The sequence below is a fragment of the Xiphophorus maculatus genome, chromosome 3 (assembly GCF_002775205.1).
Source record: "Xiphophorus maculatus strain JP 163 A chromosome 3, X_maculatus-5.0-male, whole genome shotgun sequence".
Classification (NCBI taxonomy): Eukaryota; Metazoa; Chordata; class Actinopteri; order Cyprinodontiformes; family Poeciliidae; genus Xiphophorus; species Xiphophorus maculatus.
In genome coordinates, this window is record NC_036445.1 from 29733006 (window position 1) to 29752694 (window position 19689).

Consider the following 19689-nt stretch of genomic DNA (forward strand, 5'->3'; position numbering starts at 1 on the left):
TGTTTGTAAACATCTGAAACTAGACATGCAAATCTTTCAGTGTATAGCAGTTCAATCCTGTTTTTAGAGTCAAGATTTTTGATTCAGAAACCAATATTTCTATTCAAACTGTCTGGAAATTCAGTTTTAAATTGTGACTGGAGAAGGCAGTGTAAACACAACATTTATTTAAAACATTAATGTTCTGCACTGCTGCACTTTGTCAAATTCCTTCAGTTTGTACTTAAACAAAAATAGCTTTGTACATAAAATTCTGTAACTTTTAATTACAGATTTGTTCTAACCAATATCCAGTCAATGTGCCCGTCTGACCTTTTCTATATAATTTTACAAAAAATGAAGCAGACTAAAATCGATTTTTGAACATTTTTAATCGGTAGTTTTTTTTTTTCTGCACCTCTAACACCGCACTTGGTTACTGTTTGGCTTTTTCATAATTCATTTAGTTAATTTCTTAAATGTTGTCTGTCTCATTATATCCTTGCAGAAGATTTGGACAAAACCCTGAATGCTGCTGGTGAAAGGTTGCCACCAAAAGGGGATCCTGACCCAGAACCTTGTAAAATTGAGGTACCTAACGCTACTTGTGTTTAAAAATAAATTAAGACACTTATAGTATGTTCTGATCTGCCTGGGTTTATTGTGTGTTTCAGGACCATAAAGGAGCTGCCATGTCTGAATACACTCCAGGCTCAGGATCTGAGTCGACCATGGCGAACCAAAGCGTTTTGTCTCCAGATAACAACAACAGCTCACTGATGCTCAGCATCAGCACAATCGCTTCGGCTATCGCCAACGCTTCCATCAGCACCGACCCGTCCCAGCTGGCTGCTATGATCGTGGGTCTGTCCAAGAAAACCAGGGCCAGGAGTGGGCCGGTGTCCGGCGCTGCCCACAAACAGCCGCCCAACACAGATCATCATGTAGGACTAATTTATCTGTTCGCTGTTTGACTGTGTTCCTCTTATAGTGGCTGGTAGAGTTAAAACGTATCATAATGAATTATGATTTTGGTTTATTTATTTTCAAACAGGTTTTTTAAAACAATCAGTAGGACAGAGAAAACATGGGCATGCATAACCAAGAACAAAATAATTTGTTTGAAAAGGAATAGGAAGAAGTGGAATAGGAAGAAGTGAACACTTATTTAATCCTACCTTTTATCTCAATTTAATGAAATGTACCCTAACCCTTACAGACTAAGGAGTTAAAACAATGTTCTAACATTCATGTGCGTGTTCAATATACTGTATAATGTATAATATTATTGAGAGAACGATGGTGTCAGTAAACCATTCATCACAAGTAACCTGATTGGTCGTTTCATCTCTATTTTGGTATTTTGTATTTGTTTCGAGTGTTTGTTGAAAATTAGATGAACTCCTTTTCTTTGTCCTCCATAGACCCTCTCTCAGCCAGATCAGAGCACAGTCACGGATGTTCTGCAGAGGAGCATCTGTGTTGGAGAGACGAGCGCCTTCGACATGGAAAAATACTTGAAGAAGACCAATGTGTCTGGCGGCAGCGACTTATCTGACGAGCACACGACCTTTAACCTGAGCAGCTGGGCCGATGGTCACAGCAGCCGTCAGAAGAACCCCCTGTCAGGGTGTTCCGGTAAACAGGACGGCGCAACTCTGGAGTGTAACGTAGCAACAAACGGTGGCGGACCTGACAGGAGCTCCGGGCCTCATTCGTTTCTCGGCTCTGCCAGACGGACAGTGGAGTCGGGACAGAATTCAGAACCGTTGTGTAAGAATGACAAAAGCTTACCCAGAGCCTCCCAAAGCTGGAGGAAGTCCCAGTCAGACTTGCCTCTCAAAGTTTCGTCCCCCCCGACCCAGAGCTTGAGAAGTGTAGGTCAGGATGGGCCCAGAGGTTCTGCAGAGATCACATCAAGAAATTTAACCAGAACTCTACCTCGAAGCTCAGAGAAGCAGGCAGAGGTCCCAGGAGAGAGAGCTCAGCCATCACAAGGTGAGTAGTACCCAGAGGTTTACCTTTACTGATAGTCAAGGATGCAGAAAATCCACTTCTTTCACTTTTGATACAGATATCTGAGGATTAGTAAAAAAAAAAAAAGCTGAATTGATTTAAAACGTTTCTTTTGTGTAAACACAGACATACATGTACTGAATTACAAATTTATTTGATAACTTTGCACCAGTACAGCATACCTAAATACACCGGTTGCTTCACTAGCTTGGTCAAACATGTAGAAACAAGTTTAATTTGTTCAGTCACTGCAGTTAGGAGTAAAACAACCAACATAAAATAAAATATAAAGAAACTGAAACTGACAAAAACAATAGGTTGACTATCTTGGTAAAACATGTAAAAATAAACTGAAACAAACCTTCTTTCAAATGGTGTCTTTCAAAAAATGCAATTATGAATTCTGAATATAATGTAAAATAAAGTATGATGTTTCTGAGAGCACAAAACGGAATTAGATTGTATAGATCTGCGCTTATGGATCAGACACATCGTCGCAGATACCTGATCTAGAATTTTTTTCAGTGTTGGTACCAATACAGATATAAATATCAGATCGCTGCATCTCTAGATGTGATGTCATGACTGTTTATTCTGAGATTCAGTATTTGGTTCAAAGGCATGCAGGGACATTTCCCTGAGCCAAGTGTGGAGGAGACTCAGAGCAACTTCAGGCCTTCCACTTCCCCTCTGACCCACTCTTCTCCCAGTCAGACCTCCATTCCCACTGCTGATCCCTGGTATTGTATCCAACATCTATCAATCAGAAGGATTAAATATTGCTTCTCTTTGCTTTTTCACTGGTCCAAATTTGAAAATGGAAAATATTGTCCGTCTTACCAGTTTGCATTCTCCATCCTCATCCAGTGGCAGGCTGGCAGACAGATGTCCAGGTCCTGACCTCTCACCTGAGTCGGTCTGTTCCAGCCCCAGTCTCAGCAGGCTCACGTACATCTCGGTAAACGACAGAACTGCTCTGCCCTCACCTGAGCGGCCAAAGGTACAGCTGGACTGAGATTTTTATACTGAAACTTTGGGAAGTTTTCTACAGTTTTTTATTTTTTTAGATGTACTGTCAGGAAGCTCTTGTCCAAATTTTATTTTTGTAGGGCTGCAAATGCATTTAAAAGGTAAATATTTTAAAGAAGCTGCCTTTATTACCTCAAATGATTGGTATTATGTCTACAACTAATGATTATTTTGTTAATTAAGTAATTGCACGAAAAAATTGACACATTCTGTAGATTTTTAATTGAAACACTTCAGCCTTTTTTAATTCAATATCAATATTAGAAATACATTAAATGATGTAAAAGAAATAGTTCGGTTTGTTTTGAAGAAAATCATCTAAAATGCAATAAGGTAGCTTTTTTTAAATTTATTAATTTTTTTAGTGTTTGCTTGATTTAAAGGATGAACCTGCAGCTAAAAATATACTACTTAAACATGTGAAAACTCAAGCCTTTCTGCTGGACTAATCAGTACAATGTGGAGCTGAATGGTTAATTATTTTTGGACTAATAAATGAATAGCAGAAGGTGCTTAATATAGTCTTTTTACAGTTTAGCACTAATCTGTTTTTTTTCATGTAACCAGTTAATAATCTAAGAGCAAAAGCTGCTTGAGTTTTTATTTCTTTACAAAATTTGAATCAGATGAAGCTAAAACTAATCCACTTTATTCTTGGTAGAATATTCACACACAAGTTTTGTTTTTATTTTTTTAATCTAAAATGCAAAATGTATATATGTTGTGCATAGTTTTGGCTCTGTTAGACTTTCAACAAATGGCCTTTTTCTGAGTCCATATACTTCATTAATGATTAATCGATTATTGAAATAATCATCTTATGTAATAATTGATTCATCACAGTTAATCGTTGCAGCCCTAATTGGTATTTTTGTTGGTTCTTGAGTGGTTTCCTGGTGAACCTTGTTGTTTCATTGCAGAGGGAATCCTCCATGGGACTGAGCACCACCATCATCAGGTTCAGTCCCACCCCACCCGTGGAACCAGATCTACAGCCTAACCCAGCCAGAAGTCTTGATAACATGCAGCAGTCTAAAAGCCTGGACCCCCTACCGCCATCGGAGGGCAAAAGCCCCGAGGTCCAATGCAGCGGCGCCGCTCTTAGCTGCACCCGCAGCCAGAGTGAATGTAGCTACCCTCCTGCTCCTGGGGACGTCGTACCTGGATTCACAGGCCACAGGATCCTGCCGGACTCCAGCAATAGGAAGTTGACTAAAGTGGACTCGGGCTACAGCAGCAACCTAAACATCCAGCATACCATCAGCTCTGCAGCTCCTCCAGGACCCCAGCAGTGGGGAACCGCCCCCTCTGCGTCGTCATCGCTGTACTCAAGCGGGCTCTGCATGGCGCCCCCTCCTTACACAGCAGAGGCCCTTCATTATGTCCACATCCCAGGTTTTAAGCCTCGGTGTCCAAGCATGGTGGATCTTTCCCACAAAGGAGATGTCCAGTCTGTCCTCACCAGACGCTCCCTTGTCAGCTCACCGCTACCTCTGCAGTTCCTGGGAGCTGATGCCCAGCTGCATTCTGGGGCTTTTCATATGGGAAACTGTCTTTATAACATGTCCTCTACAGGCACGTCTTCTGGTTTTTACTGCCCAACGTTTGTCAGTTACAAATTTTGCTGGATGATAAATCATCCCAGAAGTTATTGTGGTGATTGATAATATTGTTGCTTTGACACCATTTGAAGTAATGTAATGGTATAATAATGCAAGAACATATTCTCAAAGATTAATAACATTTTAATTCTAAAGAACATTTAACATTGGAACTGGAAGACATTTCAAATGTCTAAAATAAATAAACAAACCTGAAACTACAAATAAAATGTATTTATAAATTTTAATTCATAGTTTAATTTATTATGTGATTAATTGACTTGTGCATTTGCCTAATATATAATATAACATGCTATTTAGCCAACAAAAATATTTTAGATCTGCAATAACCTATATACAGGCTGCAATAGAACAGATTTAACTTTTTTTCTTTTATCTCTGACCAACATAACCTTAAAACACAAGTTATGTTTTCAAATCAAGAGGCAACATAACCATGTTGGTCAACATGGTTAGTAGTTGGTATATTTTCAAATATACCAGCTACTTTGTGTTTAGATGTATTTCTCAGTAAACTAACTGAGCCATTCTTCCCACTTCAGGTTCTCTGGTGATTCCAGGACCTCCTGGACCTCATCCCCTCACTTTACCCCATCAGAGTCATCATGAAATGGGAATAATGGGGAAACCCTACAGCCATTATGGTGGAGATTCTATGGTGACCGGCGGTCATGAAGAACTGAGAGGTATCAGTTGTAGGCATAACGGGAGTTTTCTACGTTCTACAATTTTTTGAAATCTGCTGTTAAGATGAGGGAGGTGTTACAAAACTTAATAATGACATTTAAACCTTTTAGACATTGCAGAAAGCTGCCAGCATCAATTTATGCTTCTCCTTCTGTCATCCTCAGGCCAAGTTGTGGCACCAGAGGAGCTTCGCTTCCCTCAAGCCTGCTGTGTCGGCATCGCCTCTCAAACCTCCCTCAGCCTCTTCAACCCGTCTGAGAGATGGCAGCAGGTCTCCATCACTGTCACCAGCCTGGCCATTGATGGAGAGAAGGTTTGTTTATGGTTGTGTGTCAAAGGTCATCCCGGTAAAGCCAGAGGATCACATGCACTGTGTAAAAAATATGCATTAAATTATTCAACTTTTATGCCAGTTTAGTTACAGTGAGGTGAGTTGGATTCCTTTTTAAATAGGGAATTTTATATAAACGCACAATAAATATAATGTGATTAAAAGTGAGAAGGTTCTCAATACTTTAAAATATTAAAAACCATAAAATGAAAACATTAAATACACACCATCTTTAATACAATACCCTCATATATGTTTTTTTTTTTTATCTCTGCAAGATTAAATCCGATAATAAATTGGCTATGTTAGGTCTTTTGAGATCACCTAAGCTATTTTTATTAGTTACATATTGGAAACACTGCATTTTTTTTCTTTATATTTTTGTTTGATGTTTACATAAATTTACTTGTCAAAATTGCATTTAAGCGGCATCACTTGGGTCCTTTAACATCACAACAGTTTCCAGTTATTTTAGACCATTTCTCCTTGTCTTATTAAACATCCTTTCTGTAGTTTTGATGTTTCAATATTTTCACATATTCTTTCTTTATGAAGTCGTCTATTTAGTGAAGTGCACCTCATGTCCCTACAGCATGATGCTGCCACTCTTCTACTTCTAAATGGTGTTTTTCTAAGAGTAGCAGATCACCTCTTTTTCTTTTTTTTTCCTCTCCAAATGTATCAATTGTCATTTTATAGTTTCATTCAACCGTAAGACAAATCTCCCAAAATTCTACTTGTATAAAGCTTTTTTTAAAATTTTTTTTATTTTAATTCTGTTTTCGGGAGTAATGACTTCCTCTTTGCTGGGTGGCATTTCTTTCATTTTAACTTGACCACCCCTACTTGAATTAACTCCAATATTGAGTTAATTCAATATTGGAGTTATTGAACTCTAATTACTCCAATATTGGAGTTCTTAAGTGAGCTTGTCACTTAAGCATTCCCCTCACTCTTTAAAGGTAAACTGATCTTGGTTCAAAAAACATCTGATAAATTATCTTGCACATTTAGCATCCTTGCTGCCCTAAAACAAGGACAGCCAGGAAGTTGTTGAAGTTGAAACTTCAACAACTTCACATGTTGAAGTTGAAACTCAACTTCAACCTGCAGGTGGACAGCTTGCCTTACCAGTGGCTGATGGTGAAAAACAAGACCATCATCGGTCCCAAGAGTACAGAGGAGCAGAAAGTGCTGCTTGTCCCTCCGCAGCCTGGAGTCTACCAGTGCATCCTCAGTGTTTGCTCCTGGCCCGCCTCAGCTGAGACGGAGCTGGCTACCAGAGCCAACATCTTCGCCAAACGGGTGGTGCTTATTGCAGTGGCAGAAAACCCAGCTTTAGCGGTGAGTGACTCTAACCTGAAACCAAACATGAAGTCATGGAACAGACATGGAGACATGCAGGTAATGTGTGATTGTTGTTTTCATGAAATATTTCTTTGTGGGTTAATAGATTGAAGTTGGTGAATCTGGCTGTTTGGATTTTGGAGACTTGCCAGAAGGGAGCTCTAAATCTCTACCTCTCAGACTGCTGAACAGAACCCACGCTACTGTACCCGTCCGCCTGGTGATCAGCGCTGTGAGTTCTGATAGACCGTACTGATCCATTAGCCCAGTCATCTCTAGTTGCAAACAAAGGGTGACACTTTCTTTTGTTTTCTATAGCTGAGCTTGAACACTTTCCTTTTGTAGAACAGTAAACTAAGCAAAAAAAAAAAACAAAAACCCAAAGGATCAACACAAACAAACCTAACAGTTTAAAGATGTCAAATCGGAGGAAAAAAGAAATAAAATGTTTTGTAGTTTTGTTTTTTTTTGGTTCAAGTTTATGAACACTAATGTACAATATTAATGTAAGGTGGTTAAATACAAAGCCACCCCTATATTCACATTTTTTCTAGTTTGTGTCTACCCATTTCTGAAGGCCTGAACACTTCTTGGTTTCCTTATCCTTTGTGTACTTTTCCTCTCAGAATGCCACAGCATGGCGATGCTTCACCTTCTCCAAAGACCCCGTTGGTATGACGCCTGAGATGACACAGCAGGCTGCACACATGGCCCCGTTGGCCTCTCCCTCGGTCATGAATCATGTGATGCACGCCAGCTATGGAGAGGTTAGTTCTGCCTAAATCTTCTGTTAATAAAATGATGTCAGAAAGTATGAATTGTTTTGTTTATAATGCCATGCAGGAGGTGTAGTAATATAGGATTCATTAGTAAATGTTTTGTTTTTACCATGCGTCTATAAAGCACCTTAACACGACACATTTCTCCCAGAACCCAGAAAGCTTCATGGTCTGGGTCCATTTCAAGGCTCCTCAGAAGTTCAGAACTTCTTCAGGTACTGATATGTACTGTTAACTTACTGTTTGGGAAGTCATCCAGCATATTATTTTTAAAAAGTCTGGTACTACATTTGTACTGCTAAATCACTAGACTCTACTGGTGTGTGTTTGGTTTTTAAGAAGACCTTGGTCCAGCTGATGAGTACAGCGCTCGTGTGGACATTGAAATGGACTCTCCAGGTCCCAGTCGCATCATTAGGAGTATCCCCCTGAAGGCCAGGTCTGGAACTGCAAGAGTCCATGCTCCTAAAGATCTGCAGGTACCACAGCTGTCATGTGGTTGTTTTTTGTCATTCTTTTATAGCTACCCTTTACTTTAAAATATAAAGGGTAGATATCCAACCTTTTTCTTTAAGTGTCTTTACAAAACACTTAAAGAAGAATGTGTCCAGACTTGTCTTAATTTTTTTCTTTCATTTGAATTTATTTGACTTGAAGTTGGAGATAATACAAACTTTGTTGTAGATTCAACATTTCTGTAAAAATGTGAATTTAGTGGCAACATATCTTTGTTTTTTTTCCTAGACTGTGAGCCTTTTTGCGCCTGTGGGCAAATGTAGTGAACAGACTCTGCCATTAAAGAATGCAGGAAACATCGATGTTCGGCTGAAACTCAAGGTAATTCTGACCTTTGCTTTTATGATTAGATTCAGGGTTTACGGTAGCTGCTGACATTTGGGCCTCAGAACTCTGCTTTAGCAGTCGAGAAGCATGTTTTCAAATGTTAATTTGTTCTTGCACTCTTCCATTTATTTGCAGTTGACTTTCATTTGTTTTTTTTCTCTAGATCAGTGACAACAGCGATAGCTTTTCGGTGACGCCTGATGAACTGTCCCTGAGAGTGGCAGAAGAACAAGGTGTTGTTTTATCATTTAAAGCACAAAGCAGCAGGAAGCATAAAGAAAGGTATACATGAGATTTCTTATTTCACTCCTCAGACATTAAAGGAAATCTTTAGTCCTTTTTGGTTAAAAGGTTATAAAAAAAAATCTGATCACACATTTAATACTGTGGAAAGTTAAATATGCCAAATTACAAAAAAATAAATAGCTTGTGAAGTAATTAGTTAAATCTCATTCATTTATAAAAACTAGAAATAATTTCTTAAATATAAAATTATATGTGCCTCAATAAAGTGTATTGATTTCATCTAAAAAATAAAAAACGAGAGATAATTTTTTGCTTTAAGTTATTTTATACTCCTGTGCTGAAGCATATCATGAATTAAATTAAACAATCAACTTCACCCATCAGACTCAGTAGACGGGATTTAGGGCAGTTTCTATAGCGATCCCGATGTCTGATTGGCTGCTTCAAACAGCAAGTCAAGAGAACTTCTTCCTCTTTTGCTATGACTATGAGGTCAATATTTCCACTGGAAAGTGTGGAAATGACTTCAGTAAGTTGTAATTTATTAATGCAACCTCTGGGCGAACAGCTCCAGCCCCTATCTCTATTTTGGTGTGAAATGGCTCAAGAGGGAGTGTGAGCTGGTGTTAGCTAGTGGGCGGGGCCTGCCTGTCTGGAATCTGTAGCAGCTTCCTGTAGGTAGGACCAGTGCGCTCTCTCCTGACAGTGAGAATTTTGACCTCTGAGTTGTAGCAAACTTGGTAGAAGTTCTTTTGACTTCCTGTTTGAAGCAGCCAATCAGACATCGGGGTCTCTACAGAAGCTGCCCTAATCCCCCCCACTGAGTGTGATGGGTGAAGTTGATTTATTCATAGTGTGTTTCTGTGGAGGAACATGTAGTGATTTATTAAAGCGTTAAATAGGTATATCAAGTTTTTAAAATGAAATCAATACATTTAATTGGGACACATAAAATTCTGTATTTAATTATGTCTATTTATTTCCAGTTTTAAAATATTGATGCATTCACATATTTCATAAGCTAATTATTGTAATTTGGCACTTTTCACTCTCCGTAGAACGCATCCTTAGAAAAAAAATATTAATTTGTATGTCTCTTAAATTTGAATCTGACAAAACTGAAAAGTGTAGTGAGGAAATTCAAGAACTTAAATCTTTGTATCTTATTTATTTTTAAGATTGAATATTAATAATGAAAACGTCTGCTAAAGAAGCAGATGTATTTTCTAGAGCTTTGATCATTAATTACTGTGCATTGTGAATTTGTCACCCAGGCAGCATGCTATCAATACTGAACCTACTCACTTAAGTTCATGTTGTTCCGCAGCCTTCTCACAGTATTGGTGCTGCCGTCGGGCCCTCAGTACGAGGTGACGCTGAAAGGAGAAGTAGTCCCTTCTGACTCCGGGAACCCAGCGGCTCCCTCTGCTCCTGTCTGTGGCCCCTTGCTGACCAGTGACATCCCACCAATCCTCTCCAATAAGCAGTTTGTGGCCTGGGGAGGGGTCACCCTGGGGCGAGCTGTGTAGGCAACTTTTGAGTTTTTCATTAGTTTGAGTGCCGCTTGATTACAGACCCATCACTTTCTAGGTATCAGTTATTCATTGGAAAGGAGTCAATTTAAAAAGAAAAAAAAAAAACAACCTTAAAGCTCAGTGTTCCATCTTATTCTATTAAGGCTTGTGTAATGTTATTCATGAGAGGGGACACTGTGGGGGTCTGCAGGGAGCGCTGTTCCTCAGAAGCTATTTCAACGTGATGCACAGTTTATTTGTGTTCTGTGAGGAGAGATAAAGAGCAGCACAACAGAATAGAAACGAGAAATCTGTTTATTAAAGTCAATCAGATTTGACTGTAATTGAGCTATTGCACATCAATAATATTTGGGATAAAACAAAGCAGAGGAGGTTTGACCTGAAATGTTTAAACTCTTTATAACGGTTATTCTTTTTAGCCAACAGAAGCTGGTTCTAAGAAACGACTCAACCAGCACCACACAGCAGCTACGTTTGCTTATCCGTGGTCAGGACCAAGACTGTTTTCAGGTACGGCCCTTTAAATGGTGAAGATGTTTTTCCATTGTTTCTGTTGATTGTTGAGCTTTCTAGCACTATGTGCAAGCTGTAAACTGAGACTTCACGTTGTCGCAGTCTTAGTCTTCACAGATGTGTCTCAGTAAATAACTGTAGTTTAGTTCAGTGATTTAATTCCTTACTGTTGAAATTAATACCCAATTGTATAAAATGTATTGTGTTTTTACTGTCAATCAGATATTTGAATATTTCACCCACTAAATTTTTTATGTAAATTTAGGTATGACGCCTATTAGATCCACCAAGCACTTAAGGAATAAAACAGATTGTATGTTGCTCAGACAAATCTTTGAAATTGAGTCAACATATGTTTTTGAACAACCATGGCTTTGCCATAAAGTGTCAAAAATTCAATTTCAACATATATTTTTCAATATACATTGATGTTCATCCTACAGTATTTCCAATACAGTTAAATATTTTTAAAAATCTATTTACTAGGGATAAAAGGTGTCCTATAAGCTTTTATCCCGTTTCATGATAAAGTATTATCATGATGCATGTACTTGTGAAAATAATAAAAAGCTTAAAGTAAGCTTTTGATTAAAAGTTTCATGTTCAAAATACTTGCACAAAATGTACTTCTACAAATAAATATGAATTTCCTATATTGCTCATTAATGTTAGCATTACACATTTGACCTTTGACCACTAGATATGTGCTATCAAAGCACTATCAACCAACATTTGTAGCATTCATACATTCGTTTGACAATATTCTCAGCAAAATGTGATCTGAAGCTAATTAGCTTCACAAGTCCATATGAAGTTCAAGATCCTGGCTTCCAACAAATGAAAACACAAAATTGAGTATTTGAAAGTAAGAATATTGCACTGTAATAATAATAGTGAAGAAAAATTTGTGCTAAAAGTTGTTAAAGTAAATTAACAACGACTTCCTTGTTTCCAGCTCCAGAGCTTGTTCAGCCCTGAGGAGTGTCTGACCCACCATGGAGAGCTGTCCATTCGGCCCAGGGAGGATGTATCCATCCACCTGCTCTTTGCTCCCACCAGGGTGGCCTGCATGCTGGCCAAGCTGGAAATTAAACAGTCTGGAGTCCGCTCATCACAACCAGGAGTCAAATTCATTGTACGAATGCAACCTTTATTGCTTTGCCATGCTCTCTACCTTCCGTTTCAGAAGTTATTAACCACACAACTCTACTTTTACATGTTTTTTTTCCCCCCATAATGTATTGTCTTTGCAGGACTTGAGCTGTTTTGCATTCTGGGTAATCTGTTCACACAGGACAGTAAATGTATTTATGTGCTGTACATCTTCAGTCATCCCTTGTTATGAGATCTGTTCTATTTGCACTTTGCTGTATGTAAATACAGAATGTTAGGTCACCAAACAATCTGGTAATCTATCTGTACTAGAGATTTAACCCAGTGGCATCCATATGTGGAAACACGTGAAGGATCTGAGCCAAATTGGTAAAAGAATAACAGTCACTCACTTTCTTTGTTCTTTCTGTCCAACCTCAGTCAACTTTCTTGGCTATTTAAAGATGGCATTTGAATTAGTTTGAATCATGTTACACTTCTGTATCATCTTTTCATATTTTATAATAATGAAGGGCTCTTAATGCGGTTCCCCTGCGAGGCAATATGCATGTTTAATCTCACTGACTGACTTCATTTTGTTGTTGGTCAAATCGACATCGTTTTTCCTGAGTTCTTGAGAAACGAGAATCAGACACATGTGACTTTGCTTCATATGTTTAAAAGAAAACGTGTTAAAGGATAACTGTCCGGATTGGTTTGATGTTTTAAAGCTCTGCTCAGAGCCGCCTGCTTGCAAGTGCATCTTTGCACGTTTGAATAGCACCACCTTTATTTGTTGTTGTCCCATTCTTAGATTCCGCTGTCGGGCTACGGCGGCACCAGCAATATCATCCTGGAGGACCAGAGGAAGCACGGCGACGGCTACGTGGCGACGCTGCCCGACGTCGCTGTTGGCTGTGTCAGCAAAGTGTGTCTGTGTGTGAGGAACACCGGCTCCAGAGCTGCCTTTGTTAAAGCCGTGGCCTTCTCTGACATCCAGAGCCGGTCGCTTATGCATTCCTCCGTCATGAGCCTGGCCCCGTCACAGTTCGTCCTGAAGGAACGGACGCAAGAGGTGATGAGCTGCTCTTTCAACTTTTCTTTTTAATTTGTTGTTTTTCTACCCTGGAGATGGTAACATCAGCAGCAGACAAAGACAATACTTCTAATTATAACAGCATCTTCTCTTGACCTTGTCACTCTTCTGTGTGTGTCCAGGTGATCACTGTTCTAATGAAGTCCAGCCACAGAGAGACGGGTCTGTGTGAGTCAGCCAGTAGCCCCTTGGCCACAGTCTGCCTCTTTTGTGGAGATGAGGTCTCCAGGCAGCAGTACAGGAGGTGAGACGCTGCAGCGTTTAGCCTCGGCTGCTGCTTAATGGAACTGTGTAGAACTCCTAATGAAATGTTTTATCTGTAAATGATACCAGGCCTGTGAATTAGTTGCAAGGCACTGATAATTAAATCTAAATTGTCCCCCAAGATCAATAATGCAGTGAGGCTGATGACAAGCTTTTCTTGTCACTTTTAATTGGAGCGTGCTCTGAAAAATGAACTTCATACCTGAACCAAACTCCTGGTGTGTTGTGTGACAGGTTGCTCGAGTGCAAACCAGAGGCTGGGAGGAAAGCTCTGTCTGAGAACAGTCTGCTCAAGAACATAGACTTCACCGAAACCTTCCTGGGGGAAGGAAGTGTCAAAGAAGGTAATTAGCATTTTTCACCCTGCTGTTCGTTGCATTTCATCATTATGATTTTTTTTTAAATCATCCAACAATAGAGGACACTTTATTGTAATTTCCACATTCAGTTGCAGTATGTAACTTATACAAAAAACTTGTTTTATAAATTTGTTAAAATTTCAATTGTCATGACAATATAAGACAATCTGCCTTCTCCCAGTGCTAACTACAGAAATGCCACTGCTCAGTCAGAAACAGCCAATCAGAGCCATGAGGAAAGTCTTGGCACTGTCGACCACTCTTGTGCTCAACCCTCCCACTTGCTCTTTGCTATGCTACAGCTGAATCACCACAACAGAGCCTATTATGAATGCTAATGTTGGTTTGCATGGCCACCAATGGTGGCAGATAAATGGTTTTCCTGAATCTGTAGGTTGTTTCTCCACCATTAGCACATTTAGCATTGGGATTTAATAAACGAGGTTGCCTGACATCAATAACTGCCCTCCTCCTGGCTCTGATTGGTTGTTTCTCATAGGGAGCCGTGCATTTTTGCAGACCACAATTGTAGCTCTGGGATGACGTTGAGTTTGACTGTGTTTTTTTTTTTTTTTTTTTTCCATCTGGAGATGTGTTTCACCCATCCTTTGACTTATCCACAGCCTACGACCTGCCCCTGCGGCCTAACGAGGCCCACATCTTCAACAGCAACATGAGTAAAGTGTTGGTGTCGTTGTTGGGAAAAATAAAGAGTGCAGACAGTGAGGAGAGCGAACACGACAAACCTCAGCTGCCCTCTGACAGCCACTGCTTCCAGGCAGACGGGTATTGTACCAGTAGTAATAATAAAAATAACATCAGTAACCTGCTGGTGATACACAGCTGACTGCATCTTATAAATTGTGATTCTTTTTTTATTCTATTTTACAAAAATAAATAAATAAATAAATACATCACATAAACATGCCAGGCTAATTTTCCCATCTTATTCACAACCGGCTATATTTCTAAGCAGTGACAACCGTGAATATGTTTTAACAAAACCCAGAATAAACCTTTTTGTTATTTCACAGTGGTTTTCCAAATGGCAGTGTGTCCCTGGATGTGCTGCCAGTGAAGGGTCCTCAGGGTCCATCACTGAAAGTCACAGGATCCTCTTCTAAGGTGCCTGAATAGACTCTGGTGGCCTTTAATGAACAAAGGTCACAATGTTATTTGTAGTGACTAAGATGCTAAATCTGAGTGGTGGAAACATTGTGAAGAAAAAAAAAGAAAAAGCAATGTGAGAAAAATGTGAATTAAGTAAAATCACCACAGCAATTGTCAGCTGTAGTATTGTAAGAATTAATACATTTTTTCTGCTATCGTTCAGACCTGATTTGGACGAGTGGTTGGTAATCTGGTTGTATTGGGTTAAGAACTGGATGTGTTGATGATTTGCCAAAGAAAAGAGATAACAGTGTTAATGGAGCATTCTGTCAATTTTTCTATGCTGTTGCTCAGACTTATCAGTCCTGTTTTCCTCCTGTTTCTTCAGCTTCCTAAATTAAACATATTTAGAGTAGTTTTAATTGTTCTCATGGTAAAAGGACCAGTTGTTGAATTAAATTGAAACTGCCATAACAGATGTTTCATTACCACAATTTTATGAAAGGATTTTAGGATGGTCAAAAAAAACTCAGCTCATCAGACATAATCTACTTCAACGTAGTTGGCTTTTAGTTGTAGACAGACTAATTTTAAAGATTTAACTGTATTAAAAGCGATCATTGTGTTTATGTTTTGCCATATCTTCCACTGCTGTCCTGTCAGGCTCCAGACTCACAGCACACACAGTCCGAGTCGTGGATCATCCACCCACAGCAGCTCGTCCTCGCAGCTCCCACCATCAGTGAGTCTCTCATGAATTCTGGACGTCGTCATTTCGTTTTGAGTTTAGTTGGAGGAAGCAACAGTTGAATATTCATATTCACAATATTTCTAGATGGTCCGTCTAGTACCAGCCAAGTTCAGATCCAGAACAACACTTCTGGAGAGCTGAACTTTGACCTTTCGTGGCCGGCTCACTGCCTCACCATCACCCCACAGCACGGAGTCATTGAGCCTCAGTAAGCCTTTCTTTGAGTCTTGGTAATAGATTCATTTGTTTTTCTTGTAAGCAAGGGAAAAGTATAGAGGTGTCTTGATTCAGTTACTCTACTCCATTACTTAGCAACAGGTAGGGGAGGGGCAGAGCAGTTCTTTACAGCCAGAGAAAATTCCAATCACTCTTCTCCCCACTCTCTCTCTGGCAGCTGCACAGTAACTGGCCCTCTTATACATCTGCGTGCATTTACACTTTTCTTTTCCTATTTATTATTGTTTTCCTTCACTTTTCTTATTTTTTTTTCTCTCCAAAACTCAGGAGCCAGCTGCAGATTTTGATCAGCCCCAACCCCTCACTAGCCACTAAATCTGCCCTGCTGCCGTGGAGCGGACAGATTTATGTCCAGTGTGATGGACAGCAGAAGGTATGGCACTATAGCTATCAAACAATCCATTCAAATATCAGAAATTTCAATCAGATCCTCTTTATGTTTTTGGAGTTAATTGTTGTCATAGAACCGTCAGAAGGTGGCAGTATTGACTAGACTGAACATGACTGTAATAAACCGATTGGATGATATGGTCCTCAATAATTGGCTAACAAAACCCACCAACTGTTTCTGATAAATTAATTTAGCGTTGAAGCTCCTGTGCGTACAAACCCTGATGTACCATAACAGAACACATTATATAAAATAAAATGGCTACTTCCAGCTTAAAGGCACAGTTGTTCCTAACACTTTAAATGTTTTGTAGTTCATTAAGGTCCAGATTCGCAGGGACCTGGCTCTGGACGTGTCTGCAGCTCCAGCAGATGCATCTCTGTCGGCCCTGCCTGCTCAGGCTGCTACTCCTGTGCTGCCTGTTCCCCGACTCAGCAACAAGCCGCCGACGGCAGCGCCTGGCCTGGTGGAAATAAAAAACAAGACCATCACCTTCCCTTCCACGCTCTCAGGGGAAACTTCAGGTTATTCCTCAGCACTTTGACTTGAGGAATTGTTTAACTAAAAAAACAAACAAAAAACAACATTTTCTGGAAAGTCTAAAGTGGAATTACAGAAGGCATAATAAAAAAAACCCAATATCTTAAAACAATCCAGACGTTTGACTCTTACCATGCAGACTGTTTAATATGTGTTTGTTTCTGCTGGAGACTAAGACTTTGTTTTTTGCTGTTGTACTTCAGAGGCCCAGCTGGAGGTGCAGAATGGTGAAGTGGAAGTCAGGTGGTACCTGTCTTCATTCGCTCCTCCATATGTTAAGGTACTCTTCAGAATTTGACTTCCAGCTGTGTTCGTCTTTTGAATGACTTTGTGTATCATGGCAGCTGAAAAGTCAACCAGCCTCCTTTATTCTGATTCCAAAATGATTAAGGTCTGGACGGAAACACAACTGGGCGGGGTGGACCATATGGACTTAATTTTATCACAATAAAAGTGACAATAAGATCTATTTATTTCTTTTTGTTTAGGTAACCATTTTGGCTGTGACTGCATGGCTTCACACAGTAACTGCATTTAATCATATTTTCAAATTTATTGAAAATATCTATATTTTCAAAAACAGTGGAAAAATAATAAAAATAACAGTTTTGGGGATTTTTAAACACCATTAGTTGGATTTTATCATGACAATGATAAACCAGAATTCTTATAATAAAAAAATATCATGATAAACGATACAATAAATGCCCACCACTATCAGAGACCTTTTCGTTTTTCCTCTCCTCCCAAAGCATACAGCTCTGTTGCTGTAAATCTCTGTAGATTTGTTGAAACCCAGATGTTTGTCCTGTTTGAAAATCTAAAATCTATTTGTGCATTTGGAAGATAAGGCTGAGGTCACAGTGAAATCCTGTGCTGCCCTGAGCTTTTCCTGCTGCTTCCAGGTCTAGAGCCAGCATTTTATAGGAAAAAAACTAATAAGTAGCAATCTGGTATAAGCCTGTCACTATCAGCAATAAATCAATTAATTAAATGATAAATTAAAAGGAGCTCAATAATTTCCATTCTGATGTTTTTTGAACAGTAAATCTATCTACAGATGAGTCATATTCCATTACATTTCTGGATTCAGTTGCATTTGGTTTTTATTCAGTTTTGTTTGCTTTTGGTTGTCTTTATTAATTTATTTTTTTGATATTTAAAATATCTTCCAGTTCCAGTATCAGGTCGTCTTTAGAAAATTAACGTTTATTGATCTCTGAAAGGGGAACTTGCATTATTATGCCTTTATCATTATATCCTTTGAAAATTTTCTCAAAACAACAACTTTATCAATTATCGCAATAACTTCTGCATTTTATCATCCTGTAAAATATTATTACCACAGACCTCCATTTTCTTTCATTGAAAACATAAAGTATACTTTGTCCTTGTCTTGTCTTAGGTCCTCTAATTGGTGCACTGTAAGTTATATTTGACCTGTTTTGTTCTGTTATAGTTCATATTAACTGGAAATACTTTTTCCCCGTTTGCTCTGAAGGGAGTTGATGACAGTGAAGACGTTTACCGGGCCACATACACTGCCTTCAGATGTTCCAGGGTCTCAGGAACCTTGGGGGCCCATGAGAAGATGCAGGTAGACACTCACTCCCAACCACACTGTTCCATTTTCATAAGGTCATTTCAGTTTAATAAGTTTGCTAAAAAAAAATGTCTACCTATTCTTCCAGTTAATGAAGAGCCCAAATAGAAAACTAGAATTCTAAGAGGGTTTTTTTTCTGTCCAATTGAAAGAACTTTTCAGCTTCTTGATATTGGTGACTACTCTTAGGTTAACAGCACCAAGCAGCATATGAAGCCAATAAATATCAGATGATCAATCCCAACACCTAGAAAACAGTTAGATTGAGTCTTTTAGATCTCTCCTTTTACAAGAAAATGTAAAAGTCTTTCAGAGTTTTGAGTTCCTTTATGTGGCTGACGTCACAGATTCCTCCAGTGTTTTTCTGCTTCCAGGTGCCTGTTACCTTCCTCCCCAGAGACAGAGGGACTTATGTCCAGTTCTGGGACATGGAGTGCCACCCCGTGTCTGAGCCCCAGCAGAAATCCAGAATCCGCTTTCAGCTCTCTGGCACTGTGAGGACAAATTTCTTGTTTTGGCCGCTACTAGAATAAATACAATAACGCTTGAATACTGGTATTTATGTTTTGCCTTGCACTCTTATCCGATCAATCCTCCAGTCACACCATAAGTAGTTAGTGTTGCTCGCAGCTTTTCTTTCATTGTTTTGCTGTAGTTTGAGGAACTGTTCTGTCTGGAATTAAGCTGAAACTAAATGACCAGAAGCACACATGAAGGGCGGAGCAGTCAAACAACGTCAAATGATGAGCTGAAGATGGTTTTTAAAAATTAGTGTTATATCACCCAAATTAGATTTCTTTCTAATGTAATATCAGTTTTACCTTTTAAATCCATTAAAAACCATCTGAAAAGTAGTTTAGTAATCAGGGTTGAAACGATTAATCGGAATAATTGTGATGAATCGATAATTGAAATAATTGATTCAATTACTAAATTAACTCATGCAATAATTAACTGTAGCATACAGAGTAAAAAAGAACACAGTCAGAGCAAGAATTAAAGTAACTTTATAGAAAAAAAATATACATTTGGATTTTTTAAAAAAGAGAAGAAATATACGTTTTACTGAAAACTCAAGTGCCACAGTTCAAGTTCAAATTCTGTAGAAAGTCATGACCTGTTTAGCACCTTTGTGAACAATTTGCTAATTAGTTGATACAAAAAAACAATCTAGAGATTAGAAACGGCTGAGCTTTTCATATGTGGGAAGCATTTCATTACCAGATGCATCCTCTGGTACAGGCGATCATTTGTTCACTAAAGGAAAGCTGCTGTTGCATTTTGGGCATTAACATGTTTTGTCATATAAAAGAAGCTTA

General features: G+C 39.0%; 1 protein-coding gene across 3 annotated transcripts in view; it reads left to right on the top strand.

The window, feature by feature from the left end:
• cep192 (centrosomal protein 192) overlaps positions 1-19689 on the top strand; it is a 37540-nt gene that overhangs the window by 12413 nt on the left and 5438 nt on the right. For 2 of the 3 annotated variants that reach the window (XM_023330979.1, XM_023330981.1), the window contains exons 19-48: positions 488-570; positions 654-923; positions 1404-1977; positions 2615-2735; positions 2863-2995; positions 3945-4599; positions 5189-5332; positions 5498-5646; positions 6778-7008; positions 7118-7243; positions 7638-7778; positions 7942-8005; positions 8130-8269; positions 8535-8627; positions 8797-8915; positions 10207-10404; positions 10834-10924; positions 11883-12062; positions 12834-13094; positions 13238-13359; positions 13614-13723; positions 14362-14524; positions 14773-14863; positions 15512-15590; positions 15684-15807; positions 16104-16209; positions 16541-16751; positions 16971-17047; positions 18269-18364; positions 18745-18864. In XM_023330979.1, the coding sequence (XP_023186747.1) occupies positions 488-570; positions 654-923; positions 1404-1977; positions 2615-2735; positions 2863-2995; positions 3945-4599; positions 5189-5332; positions 5498-5646; positions 6778-7008; positions 7118-7243; positions 7638-7778; positions 7942-8005; positions 8130-8269; positions 8535-8627; positions 8797-8915; positions 10207-10404; positions 10834-10924; positions 11883-12062; positions 12834-13094; positions 13238-13359; positions 13614-13723; positions 14362-14524; positions 14773-14863; positions 15512-15590; positions 15684-15807; positions 16104-16209; positions 16541-16751; positions 16971-17047; positions 18269-18364; positions 18745-18864 (5072 nt within the window). The remainder of the gene's footprint in view (positions 1-487; positions 571-653; positions 924-1403; positions 1978-2614; positions 2736-2862; positions 2996-3944; positions 4600-5188; positions 5333-5497; positions 5647-6777; positions 7009-7117; positions 7244-7637; positions 7779-7941; positions 8006-8129; positions 8270-8534; positions 8628-8796; positions 8916-10206; positions 10405-10833; positions 10925-11882; positions 12063-12833; positions 13095-13237; positions 13360-13613; positions 13724-14361; positions 14525-14772; positions 14864-15511; positions 15591-15683; positions 15808-16103; positions 16210-16540; positions 16752-16970; positions 17048-18268; positions 18365-18744; positions 18865-19689) is intronic. The other variant, XM_023330980.1, reaches the window with a different exon arrangement.